The sequence below is a fragment of the Pocillopora verrucosa genome, chromosome 9 (assembly GCF_036669915.1).
Source record: "Pocillopora verrucosa isolate sample1 chromosome 9, ASM3666991v2, whole genome shotgun sequence".
Taxonomy (NCBI): domain Eukaryota; kingdom Metazoa; phylum Cnidaria; class Anthozoa; order Scleractinia; family Pocilloporidae; genus Pocillopora; species Pocillopora verrucosa.
In genome coordinates this window covers 14,705,152-14,719,029 of record NC_089320.1, presented here as the reverse complement: position 1 = coordinate 14,719,029, position 13,878 = coordinate 14,705,152, and the positions used below count along the sequence as shown (strand labels likewise).

The following is a 13,878-nucleotide window of genomic DNA, read 5'->3' as shown; positions in this document are numbered from 1 at the left end:
TAGTATGGATCGCTTTCTTCGTGATGTGACCTACAATATCCCCAGGGGTGAATACCGAACAGCGATTGTGTAATTTTCTCTGTCGTAGAGGTGCTTTTAATTAGATTTGTAATCTATCCTAATTGTATCTTGAATGCTCAAAAGTTAAGATCCAAAGATTTCGACTTTTAACCAACTCCCTTAAACAGAATTGTATCGATTGGCACGTGATGTGGTGATCTGAAAGTGTATCGGATGATGACTTTTGACATGCAAATACCAGTGTTAAAACTTAAATCATACTCATATCAAACACGTTCAAACTCTTATTTGAAACTTAAAGGTTTAATACAAACAGTTCCCCTTAAAACGAGAAAAGATTGAAACAATTCATTTGTTAACTTAATAACATCCATTCAGTTCTTTGCTCAAATTCTTCCACTGATGAAAAATAAATAGGTCATTACTCATAGTAAATAATTTTTAACGCAACCTTGCAGTCTTTAAAAATACCTTCTTCCCTTAAAAATTATCAAACATATCACAACGTTCCTCATTCAAACCTAAGATATGATTATCAGTCTTCATCAAAATCTAACATAGGTCAACCAGTCTTCGTATTCACTTGCATTCACAGCGCCTCACTTAATGACATCTTAGGACTTGTATTACAGCTCTGAGCTGGCACTTTATGATACTGATCTGGTGCCTCGTCCCCTAGAGGGTGAACATCCAATTGTATCTGCATCTATTGATTTAATTTTCATCACAACTCTGCAATTTTCATCGACACTTTCATCCCGAAGCAATGACAGTAGTTCTGCTTGTCTTGGGTGTTGGTAGATTGTATTTGAGACGAATTTGTTGTCGGAGAAGTTTTCTTTGTCGCTTCTCCAGTTTAGCCTGCTTTTTGTCATGTTCATTCCAAACATATGTTCTCGCGGTGTAATCTCTGTTTTTCAGATTGTACTTTTTCTTAACATCATCAATACGTTGTTTGCTTTCCACAGCTCGTTTCTCGTATTCTTTTGTGTTCTTCCTCACAGCTCTAATTTCGTTGCCAGTCGTTGGCACTGAGAGACGCTTTCCCAACATCTCACGGTTATTTCGTTGCTTGCTGTCTGTATTCCTGAAAAAGTTAACAATATAACAAGTAAGAATCTAATGAAAGATTTCCTTAAAGAAAGATAAATTGAGAATAAATCAAGGAAATGCTAACTTAAACTTTTAAACGGGTAGTATAGGTAAGGTATGCGTATGTACTAATTTGCGGCCGTTTTACCTTCATTGCAGCCGTTTTATCTTCAGTGCAATTATTGGAAACAAAGTCAACTTTGAATGCCAAAACAGCGAAGGCAAAGTTATGAAATTCTTAGCGATTCTCTTTTTCACTGGTTTGGTTCATTTTTCATAGCCATAGGACTTTCCTATATGTTTAGAAACTTTAAGAATAGTTTTGGTATTTTCTACGGAGTTCACTAGTAAATAAGTCGTAGAAATATTAACTGTGGAATTCAGCATCAATATCACGCTCTGCTGGAGTCGTAGGAGGAGGTTATGAGGAAAATAAAGCATTCCTATATATGGGCATCACGAATTACCAGTGAAACAAAAGAAATGTTTGATACCATCTTTATAATCAGCTATGAGTCATCTGTTCAACGATTGTCTAAATTAATATTATACCAAGTTTGTAGGATCTTTTGAAATAAAATTTCACGTTCAATTTATAAAATGTTAACAAATTTCTTAAGAGTGTTGACAACATACTTGCCGTCTTAAATTGAAAGTTGCGTGTAGTTCAGACAAAGGCAAACCCGCAGGACATTTCGATCTGGAGTAATTTGCATCACAAAGCGCAAGTATAGGGTCTGCATTTGTGTATCGGCAGGAAAATTATTTACAAATTATCAGAGAGGCGATCGTTTATTTGCCATAGGTCCTTTTAATACGAGATTGGCGGATTTAGAAAAGTATGAAAAGAAGATATATTTTACCTGATCAAAACAATAATAGATGAAACAGCAAGGAAAGCGTAGTTTGAGGGCGAAAACGTGAGATCTGTCACGACACGAGACCGGAAACTGAAATAAATGTAAATCCTGGTGGACACAGCCAAAAAAAATTAACGATTGTTGAATTAGCTTTATGTGATGTTTGAACATCAAGAAAACAGGACGTGTTCAAAAGAACAAAAATGTCAAGTTCCAAACAAAAGGAAAGTGTACAAAGAACTTTTACAACTGATTAGCTGTAAACGGTGACAATCGATAGCACAAAAGCCACACTACGTTAGCGAAATATATTGAATGCACATGGAATCCATGTTTCAGGATATTTCTTGCAGAATAAAAAAATGGCTTATTGGCAATCACGTTCTCAGTTTTGGTCAATTCAGACGTCCTTTTGCCATATCATTCTTAAACTCCCTAGAATAGAGTTCTGTGAGGTTTAGCGAATGATAATTTGTTTTGACGAACTTGCCGCTGGCGCTGAATAATAAGGATGTTGATAAAAAAATCTTAGCAGTCTCGGTCGGATGCTTTTCCGTTGTTTCATTTTGGAACTATCTAGAATCAAGTTCTGGAACGTTCGGAGGGAAATAATTTTTTTTGACGAGCTTGCCCCAAGCGCTGAATGATAAGGTCTTAACATAACAGTGCGGTTGGAAAAAACGGGGATGGATTATTTCAAGCAATAGTCGTTCAGTCAAGAGAGTGTCGACAGTGTGCCTTGATTTTAAAAAGTTACAGAATATTCGAATATGAACAATCTGGCTGACTGTGTATTCTCTGGTGACAGATTTTTTTGTTTAGCGTGCATAATCGTTCATGTAATCTGCGTGTGTTTAGCTGCTAGTCCTGCAAATCTAAGAATTTTGCATTTTAATACTTTGAAGAAACATTAAGGCCTTATACAGACTTCTAACAAACATTTAGCGTCTGTTAAACGAATGCTCGTGAGATATTTGTCGATATCACTTACCACGTGAACCAGTAGCCATCGAGGGGAGTTAATAACTTTCAAAGCTACTCAGCATGCTTACACAGCAAGAATTTACTATTTTCGGACACTCGAATAAAGAAAAATCAGAGAAAACCTAGCCGTTATTCATAAGATGTCTTAAAGACCCGTTAGCCTGGCATTAAACTGATCTGTTCCATAAGCTTATTTACGGCTCCCTTTAAGTGGTTTAAGAGTTGTTTATCAAACGCGCGCAGATCGCGGACAAGATAGAGAAATGTACGCGTTCGACTTATCAACCTCAGTCTTAGGAAGTTACTTCCTTACCTGTCCTGTTCATTTAAGACATTGTTGTTTCTCTTCCAGTCCAGATAAGTAACGTCATCGAGCAGAGCTCCTTCGCTCAAACTCTTTTTCCTCTCCATGAGATATTCGTGATATTCAGGGGCATCCAGATCGATAACGTAATCATCAACCCTAAGCTCCGTGTCTGAATCCGAAGAAGTCCCAACAGAAGGCTCTTCTGCCTCGACCGGTGGTGTGTCTACAAAATTTCCCATCGCGCTGAAGTCAGCGTTCAAAGTATTCAAGTTGTGTCTGATTGAGTAAACTCACGGGGTCCACATATTTATACAGTCGGGAGCCTCGCCTTTGTTTTCGTTACCCACGTAGACCAGCTAAGTGCTAAATTTGTCTCAGGCAAATCCGAATGCTGATTGGCTGGCATGCGACCCGAACTAAGTCCGAGGTCAATAGAAACGTGAGCACGCCGGCGATCACGTTCATTTGCGACAGGAAAGCTTGAACGGGACGTAGGTCAATCGCTTAATCCCTTTCAATGAAAATTGAGCGCGAAACCACACATTATGAAGAGTAAATAACACGTATAGATATGGGCAACATGATCGGAATTTGTTCAAAATGCAAGTGCAAAAATCAAATTGGTTAAATAAAAGAGATGCGTCACTCTAATGAGCTGGTTGAGTGTTCCACTCAATTGAACAATACAGATCTTATTTAGCTATCGAGTTACTATAAACAACGAGAACACAGCTTAAGTGCCTTACGTCTCTTTTAGTAGTGAACGTTCTAATTTTCATAATCTCCAGTAACAACAGATAAAAATACCGTTCGAAAAAACAACGGAATATTCTCCATTTTTCCAGATTCGGGTGATTCGCATCGAACCATCAAATGACGAGCAAAGTCATTGTTTACTGATTACCGAGAAAGTCGAAAAAATTTTTCCTCCTCTAAATATGTCTCTCTTGTTTCTCCTGTCTATTTTTGCTTTTTATTTCCATGCTGATCCGCGTAGACTCATGCGGCCATAAAATAAGAATCTAGTCATCAACTGTCGACTCTGGATTCATGGCAAATTGGGTTAAAGCGCTAGGCAATAACTAATATATCCAAAAATGGAAGAACTGGAAATCATTTGATACTTAAGACTTATCCAGATGTTTATCGATGGAACGATTCTGTTTACCGGCGCAAATCTCACGATACACGAGCTTCATATACGGATGTTGGCTGCACCCAAATGCGCCAAGTCTGCAACAACAAGATAAGAAAAAAAAATTAAAGAAAAACATTGATTATGGAAAACTAACCGAAAAACCTGCCTTCAACGTAAAAGAACAAGAGTTTTATTCGCAAAGGAAAAAGGGTCTGTCTCACCGACAATGGTCGAGGAAGAGTCTGTTTGAACGATTTTGACTCCACTGTTACCTGCTAAGAGGCGTGGAAGAAGCATTTGCCCAGTGTCCAGATTACACCAAGGTTTGAGACCGTCAGTATTTCACCTCGGGAGATTTCAAAGCTACTTCTTGATGAGGGACCCTATTTCTTAACGACTCAACTTTGTATTTTTCCACAAGAAGAAAAACGTCTCTTTCTAAGTTTTCACGGAAGTAGAAGTCCGTGATACCAAACAAAGATCGAGAATACTGCTTTTTTCTTATTATTATTTCTCTTATTCAATCCAAGAGCTAAACTTGTTGATGATTTCCCAACATCAAGCTCTTCGCCTCGTCAGGTTTGCCAGCCGTAATTGCTTCCAAAACTGCAAAATCATTAAATAATAGCCATTAGTTTTGATTATTCACGCGATGTTGCAAGTCCTCTGTTTAATTTGCCACAAAGAGACAGTTTGCGAAACTCTGGGTTTAAGTTTCTCCCACGTGTACCACCACCTTGACGCTGGTTTAGTCTTGGGGCTTAAAGTTATTTCACGTAGGTATTAATACGATCTGGCTGTTAAATTCCGAAAGAATGCGTTGACGAGCCCGAACCTCCAAATTACTCATCTACACCATGATGTCGCAAGTGACCGCAATGCTTTAAGTAATCCATTACTGTAAGGATATGATATGGTGTGAAAAAGCTGAACAGTTTTGGTACTCAGTGTTCAATAGAAATAACCTCGTAATTAATTTCAGTATATTTAATTCAAATATTGCGATTGTTCTGATCAAAGTCGACATCTTTATCGTGGATTATCGAAAACAAAGAGAGGTCCGCGAAGTAACAGAGGTACTCTCTGGGGGAGCAAACTCTCACAGCACCAGGAAATGCTTGCAGATGCTTTTCTCGAAAATAATCAAGATAACCAAGAAATCTCTAGACATACTCAACCTTTAAAGTGGATTTAACAAAATGTTCATATGGATCATCCGGATTTGGAACAGGATAACTTCAGTGAGGGGTGTGTGAGAATCACAGCATTAGATTAATTTCCATGGAAACCGAAAAACAAAAACATAACTCGTCCCATCCGGACCACCATACAGTGACGTCACCAACACTGATAATGTAGTATTTCTATAAGTCATCAAGTTAATTCAGCCTTCCCGTGAAGAGATATCTGATTTTTTTTCAAATCTGGGAGGACATAAAATTTTTTATGAACATTTCTCCATGATCTGAGTTTTTGCGAGCCTTTTCTTAAATTCTTAAATCGTTTATTTTACATGAGTTTGTTTTCGTTAAGCGATGTTTATCACATTGTAGTTTTTCTCTGCATTTCATTTCAATTTTGTGTCTCAGTGAGAGTCGAAAATGTTTCGTTACGTCAATCTTCGAGCTAAAGTTATTTCAAGTCCGTCATAAACTGAAACAGGGAAAAAATTTCGGTTCCAAAGACATGAAAACTGGCCTGTCGATTCAACCTACAGTATTGTGTTTCAAGGAAATGACTTCAATGTCACCAAAATATGGAATCACCTTACATGGCAAAAACCGTGCTAAAAAGCTTGTAAAGTAATGGGGATTTCAATCACACTGAGAAGTATGTTTCCACGAAACCAAAAAAATTCGAAGTTAAGGCAGTATACTTGATTTTGACAAATATCGGAGCAAAAGAGACGAAAGCAGTGGAAACCTTTTGTTTCTATATAGATTAAGGCCAACTTAGGAGCACCTCAAAACTACAAATTACTTCACAGTTACAACCGTATCAGAAATTACATTACACGAAACAATCGCAGTAATAAATCTATTCAGTAAAACCATTTAATACAGGGTTTTAGAAAAAAAAAACCCAGATATTCCAGAATTTGAGGCAAACCTTCTAATGATCATGGTAGCTCGGTTGTAAATCTTTTGTGGTAGACAAACAGAGATGGAGTGGAGAGGAAACGCGACTTGGGGTCGATAGCGTAAGGTAAACAGCTGAATTCAATCTCCATGGAAACCAAATACACAAAACACAAACTTTCCCGGTCCAAGATAGAGTGTTGAGTATGAAATGTCGAGCAGTGATACTGTAGCAAAATTAACCTGCATAAAGCATTCCTAAGGAAATTTGCCCGTTAAGAGTGGATATATATGTTAGCGCTAATTTTAGTGGATATGTATTAGTGCGTGAGACCTTTACTTGCGGCATTTCAACGGGTTTGGAAAACTCTGAAAATTCTTTGTAGAAATAACGTTTAGCAAATTCATCATTTCATCAGGGAGTTGACTAAGATGTTTTTCACATGTCAGTAGATTGAGTCGTGACAAAACGATATGCCAAGAGTGCTAACTTCGAGCGTGCGCAATTTCATTTTTTCCATTTACCGAAATGATTAGTTAAATGTGCGTTCAACCCTGCACAAATCAAAGTAGTTAATAGCAATATCAACACATATTAAGCTGTCAACATTTCTAAAAGCAGACAAAAGAAACACGGAAGTACTTACTCGTATCTTTCCGTTCAAAGGAAGCTCATTTGCACCCACAACTTACGCAAGTGTTAATTCTGAAAAACCAGGTTGGCAAACTTTATGCGACACGATACTAGCGAGTAAAAGCTTTTATCCGATGTTTTAGCTCACTTCCTTCAGACAACGGGAAAGATTACTCTTGAATTCGTTTATCAAAGCATATCGAACACGTATTCGGCAATGGAAAAAAGAGAAAAAGAGAAATAAAGAAATTCTCTAACGTGATCTCAGCAAATATCCAATTTAGAAATCAGGATTCAATGGATGCGAAATTCCTCAATATTTTTTGTAAAAAGTATATTTTTAAACTTTTCGTTTATTTTTTTTCCTCATTCGCATTGAAATACGCTAAAAAAAATTTCTTTCTTATCTTTGCGCCCAGTTCCGCTTGTCTGTATCGCGATTTGATAAAACTTAATTATAAAGTGAACAAAGGATGTAAGTTTGTGAGGAAACTGTCGGATCCTGCGCAGGTGGGGGGTATCAAAAGGTTCTCTGGTTTTACTAACGGTAGTGATAATATAAATAGGCCAGAGTAAAGAGTTCCTAAAGCTGAAGCTTCGAGCGTCAGCCCTCTGCTCTGAAGAGGTGCTGACGGTCTATTTTTAACTATTGCATTTATGATGCGTCATTTGGACGAACAAACTTTCTTTAACCAGGTAACACTGAATTCAAACGCGACTCTATGCGCGAGCTTTGCTCAGGCTGAGCGGGCTCATTCAGAACGACTACCTCTCTTTCCACTCGAAAAGGACGTATTATGAGAATCTTCAATCCAGTCAAATCATTAGAGAATAACACACACGAACCTCTCTGAATCAATAAACCAACTTTACCAACTTCGTCAACTTAAAACAAGGATACAACTGGTAGGTATCAATATCAGCTGCCCCCAGTGAAGGCATTTGTGGGCAGTAAGCCTAGGCCTCAAGGGTCCTTGAATAATAGCTAAGATCAACTATCCTATAGGAAACACACTTGTGAATTGGAGTCCAGCGTAAAACAAAAGAGAAAGATCTGATAGAAAAGCACAAGAAAGGAATACCACACCTCAAAAGACAAACTGCACGAAAAAGATTAGTAAAAATGGAAAGGATATTGCACGATCGAAAATTCAACGAAAAATAACTATTCAAACCTTCGGCTAGATATCAAGTACCCTCTTCCCCTGCATTATACTTCATTCCACAACAATCCTTAGAGAAACCTAGCTCCTTAGATGGGATTTATTCCAACGATCAACTTCAGTATTGACCACAAGTATCATTTGGTTCGTACATTAAATGCAAACTTCATACTCGACTGAGTCAGTTTCATATACTTTATACTCGACATTATGTTATAAGTTTCTGTTTTCCAGTGGAATTTTGTTAATAAGGACACTTCATTTATTTTGCTCAGAGGATAAATCTCATTTATCGTTGTGTGGGGTTTATACGGGTCGAGTTCCCTGCTATATTAAGTTCCATGGAAACCGAAACTCAGAAATACACTCCTATTTTCAAGGACAACCACCATGTTGAGTGACGTCATAAGCAAGATCTTTATCATGCTGTACCATAATGATACTGCAGAACTGAAAAAAAACTCAAACTGCCAACATAAATGCATTTCATATATATGTAGTTAGTTTATGCTTTTTGCGCTGTCACTAAGCGACTTAAATAAACATATTCAGTAGAAAACCAATCACATTTGCTCGGGAAATTGTAAGCTTCACTGATTTTGGTTGATATGGCGAAGACAGAAGAGGTCAGCACATAATTGCAAGCTGCATATTTAAAGTATAAGAAGAGCGTGTGAAGTGCTCGCTGTTTACCTTTGCTAAAGTACGAATGCATGATCTACGACGAAATTTCATAAGAACACCGAGTCAGTTAAGCGAACTACCCTAGAGCTGAAATGAAAAACTGATCTATAGGCCGCCCCGATTTGCACAAACTCAACTGGAAATCGATAGAGAGTGAGTTTACAGATAAAGCATACATTTCACACTTCAGAATTCGAAAGCGGAAATTTTTCAAGGTGGAATTTAAAATAGATCTCTCGTTCCCACGCCGAATGACTCATTATCGTTAGACAATGGTTCTAAAATAGGGTCTCAGTGCGGTTAATTGCTAGCCGTAAAATGGCCAAAACATTCAGCCTTAAGGCGTAAAAATTGACAAGTTTTAGCCGTTAACCATAAAAAAGGTTTGTGGTGACAACAATGGAATGATATTAAAAGTTAGCCGTAAATCGGCCAAAATTGTAACCGTTAGTCGTAAAAAGCCATCCACCCACTGAGACCGTCTACAAGTGTTTCGCTCGTATTCAATTTTATTCATTGGAATTAGGAACTCTAAATAAACTAGTAGACCTTTGAAGCTATGAAATCACATCCTCTACTTTGGGGAAGTCGAAAAATGAAGTTTTACATATCCAATAGTCCCATTTGAATTCCTACGCGCCGGAAAAACTGAAAATTTTTCCGAGGCTGCCTGAAAATATATAGCATGATATAGCCTGAGGCTGTACTGGCACGGTAAGTTTCGCATCTATACTTGTATTGTACGACTCTACGAATATTGTGCTAGGTTTGCAAAGATTGACGAGAGAAAAGATCGCAAAACAGACAATGGTTCAAACAAAACCGCCGCTTGAAAATAGTTGTTGAAATGTCTGTTTCAGGTCAAAACCTAAATATCTTAGAACACCTCTACAGCTATGTGATGACAGCTAGATTAGCTATCGGGTAATATGGAATCTGTTACCCGCAATGTTGTTAACGCAAAATCAGGAATGGGACGTGATCCCGTGTATCTGGCCAAAGAAATAAAAATGTGACAAAGCAACAAGGAATATCTGTAGTTCGACGAAACGAAAACGCTTCCTTGACGACTGAAAGCAAAAATAAGTAAAAGGAAGAAATGAAATACTTCCGACATTATCTTAACCAACATAGTGACCTTCCCCGTCGCCATACAAGTCTATGAGTACAGATGAGAGAACAGATGCAAGCTCACGCAATCTCTGTTCGCATGTAAAATAAGGTTTGTTTTTGAAGATTATACGAATGTGTGAAAAAATTGTTGTGTTGTTTGTCATAAAGCAAATAAGGCAGCCTCGACTGTGCTTTGTTCAGTTTTAAAGCAAGCAGGAAGCAGCTAGAGCTACAAAGAGGTATAAAAAACACTTGACTACGTCTCATGTTTCCCCCTACACTGCTTCATTGCTCTAGCCACTTCCTGCTTGCTCCACTACAGAAACAAGCACAGTCCAGGCTACTTTTTTGGTCGATTTGCTAGCTAATAAGTCTCGATATGCTGAACGTGGTCCCTGAGATCGACGTGGCACTATCTTGTGGAACAGGCGCCAATTTGAGAGATACGCCCAAGAGACACTCCCAAGTGTAGGTTATTTTGGTCGCGCTCCTCCTCTTCCGCAGGTCTTATGTTTTCCTCTGCTCGCCTGGAAAATACAAAAATTCCGTCGCCTGTTCCCTAAGGCAAATGTGCTACATTTCACCGTCTTAGACAAGGCAACATGGTGAATGGATTTTTTTTTCAACAACAACTGACCAAAGGTTAGAGCGGCACCTCGCTCTCTCGGGGGTGGACGAGAACATCGAACAAACTTTCAAACAAGATGGAAAATTTCGAATAAATTGATAGAGGAAGATGCTTATTCGTCTTGTCTCTATCTTGCTCTGTATTTCTTTTTTAATGGAAGCTTTGGCGGATCTACGGCATCTTCTGTTCTCGCTACTTCTCATTGGCAATTTTCTATATTGCGTAAGGGTACGTCACGCGCTATTGGATGGAGATAGTAGAATTAAAGTTCTCTAAATTTTATAGAATAAAAACGACATGCCACGGGGTAGTCCTAAGGAGCCTTTGATTTTCCTCGCTACGAGAAAAACGGAATTTGAGCTCATTCATTTTGCACAAACGCGTGTATCCGCGTAATTCTGCGTGTAACGCGACGCAATTTAATTTGTAGGACGAAAATCACTGGGAACAAGCTAGAGGTAAATTCAACATGGCGACGTAAACATCCAGACTCAAGAACGATGGAGATAACTGCATACTTTGACACCAAAGAATCCAAAAAACGGTACCTGAAGCATAAATTACATTTCAGCATATCTGACTCTTTTATGGAGTTTTTTAATGGAAAAATAGAGTCCAGCAAAGCGGCTGAAAAACTCAATGGAGACCAATTTTGACGTTCAGGTCAACCGTGAAAGGTAAGGAATGAACCTTGAAAAAATGCTTTAACGACCATTTTAAGTCAATGTCACGCTCTTTGTTATATTAAATTTCGATTTGAACAGGTAAACTGGTTAAAGTACATGCATATCCTCTGAGAACACTTTATCTGCAAAATGTGCGGGTGTCATCATCATCATTTTGATTTGGTTTCAGTGAGGCATTTCTCTTTTCCCCTTTTTTCCCACGAATTCCCACTTGCATGAGGACGAAACTCCCTTCCAGCCATTTATATTGGTTAATGGTACTCTGCACCTAACTTCTGACCTGCAGTGTACATGTAGATCGGAAGTATCTTAGATTGGCCAGCAGATTGTTGCAATCGATTTTTCTATCCTCCATTCAGAATTTTGAAAGGCACTAAATACTGTTTTATGTGAGAGATTTGAAAATGATGCTAGTGGTTTGCGTGGTTTCCGCTGTACAAATTTGGAATTATATTGGTCAAGGTGTTCTTTATGCTATAAAAATCATAGAATTCACTCCAGCTATTATGAAGTTTTCTCTGGCTTTATTTTGATTGCCTGATCTAATTTTCAGTTAGGACAAGTAAACTGCCTTTGTTTTCTAATTTGAATAGTCTAGTTAGTGGATTAAATCTCTGCCCTTTAATTGGCTAGATTTACTTTTTTGTAATGCAAGTTTACTTTGTTCCACTTTGCAACACATTTTCTGGGGCACACTAACCCTTACAAAAATATAAAATACAAAGTTTTCTTTCTTGCTCATTATTACACACAGCCATGTTCAATCATTTAACTGTTTGAACATCATTGGTTGTCCTACATATGAGCAAAAAAGTAGGATTCTCTCAGGCCTCGCTCAAATGGAAAAAGGCCCCACCAAAATTGTAGAAGTCCTTGCTGAAGGCAATGTGAAGATAAGCTGTTGGGGTGTGATAAAATTCTTGCAAATATTTCAAGAGATGCACTCACCAAAGAATTCAGCCAGAAGTGGATATCCACCTGGGATGCAACAATGAGTAGACTTAATTACAGCTCACCAGAAGGACCCTTCTTTGATTTGGGTTCAGTTAATGGAGCAAAAGGTCAGACACATGCAACAAAAGCTTGTTTGGGTGCAATCAGGAACAAAGTGCCACTAAATTGATGAAGGTCATGACCAACGCTTGCTTGTTTTCCATATTTCTCTCAAAGCCATAACATGTCATAAATTACTGTGTAAAATTATTCCACTGAAATTTTTATCAGCAAATATAGTTTGTTGCCACATTTAAGACCCACATGTACTAAGCAATAATTGGCTAGCTGTAAATCTCCCACAGGAACCTTATGTGAGAAAAGATACCCTGAATTTCTGAAGATGAAAATCATTTTATGTCAACCAAAAAAGTATGGTGTAAACTAGCATAGTCACTAGTAGGTGTGACACCATCATCACCTCACTCAGTCCAGTGTCTGTATTCTGCCATAGATCTTAACTTTGGAAAATAATGAAACGATGTTCATGTACATGTAACCACAAACACAAAGCTATTATTATAATAGTCACTGTATTAAACTGTACATTCACCAAAAAAAAAGATTTTAAACATATTTGGCCTCTGGAGCCAAGAATTACTGTCTGTTATCCATACTAGAGAGGGTCCATATTGAAAAATATTTTTTGTCTGACTGACTGACTTAATGTCTAATCCTATGGACTTATGGGCTGTACTAAATGATGCACAGACTGTCTGACTTTTGAATGGAGTGGCTGACTGACAGGCAGACTGACAGACTAACAAAGTGACTGACTAGCTTACCAATTAACATGCTTATAGACTGACCAAATTATTGAGTGACCCATTGACTGACTGACTAACTGAGTGATTGCCTGACCAAGTAAGATACTTTTTGATCAATATACAACTAGTGCACTGACAGGCTGGCTGAGTGATTGATGGAAGGACTGAGTGATGCTCTGATTGTGTCACTCACTTCTGGACTGAGTGGTGTACAAAATGTTTAAGTTGAGGTACAGCTTGCAGTCAAGGCAACTACATCAAGTCAAGGCCAAGCTTACTGTTGCTTCATGCCTTGATGCAACAAGGAGTTGGATGGAATGCCACTCTGTTGCATGGTTACTCTCTAGCATTTCCTCAGGTTACCTTGAGCTGAGGAAATGACTGAGTGACTAATTTTTGACTTGGTGAACTGACTGACAGAGTGACTGACTTACTGATTGATGGTGTGTTTGTGTGACTGATTTACTGTCTGACTGATTGAATCAGACTGATTGATTCACTGATTTAGCTAATAACTAAGGGATAGATATTGATTAACCAACTGATGAACTGATTAAATAACTGGCTGACTTAATATCTGACAAACTCACTAACAGTCTGGTATGTAGACAGACAGACAGACCAACTGACTGAGTTGCTGACTGACCAATCACTCAGTGACCAATTGACTGACAAAACTGATAGATCGATGGCCTCATCAAGTGATGGACTGACAACCAGTGTGTTGACA

At 38.2% G+C, this 13,878-nt stretch overlaps 1 protein-coding gene across 1 annotated transcript; it reads right to left on the bottom strand.

Annotated features, from left to right (window-relative positions):
- Positions 1-303: 303 nt before the first annotated feature.
- Positions 304-3,570, bottom strand: LOC131789033 (uncharacterized). Its single transcript, XM_059106104.2, has 2 exons — positions 3,271-3,570; positions 304-1,108 (listed from the first exon to the last, which is right to left on the bottom strand). Exons 1-2 carry the CDS (start codon positions 3,501-3,503, stop codon positions 775-777), a joined length of 567 nt encoding a protein of 188 aa, XP_058962087.2. The 5' UTR covers positions 3,504-3,570; the 3' UTR covers positions 304-774.
- Positions 3,571-13,878: the final 10,308 nt, after the last annotated feature.

Bases quoted from the DNA above. Each gene is read 5' to 3' on its own strand.
- LOC131789033 (XM_059106104.2), bottom strand. From the start codon at position 3,503: ATGGGAAATTTTGTAGACACACCACCGGTCGAGGCAGAAGAGCCTTCT. The intron at 1,109-3,270 runs GTAAGGAAGTAA...TAACTTTTTCAG, and splicing joins GTCTTAAATGAACAGGACAG to GAATACAGACAGCAAGCAAC.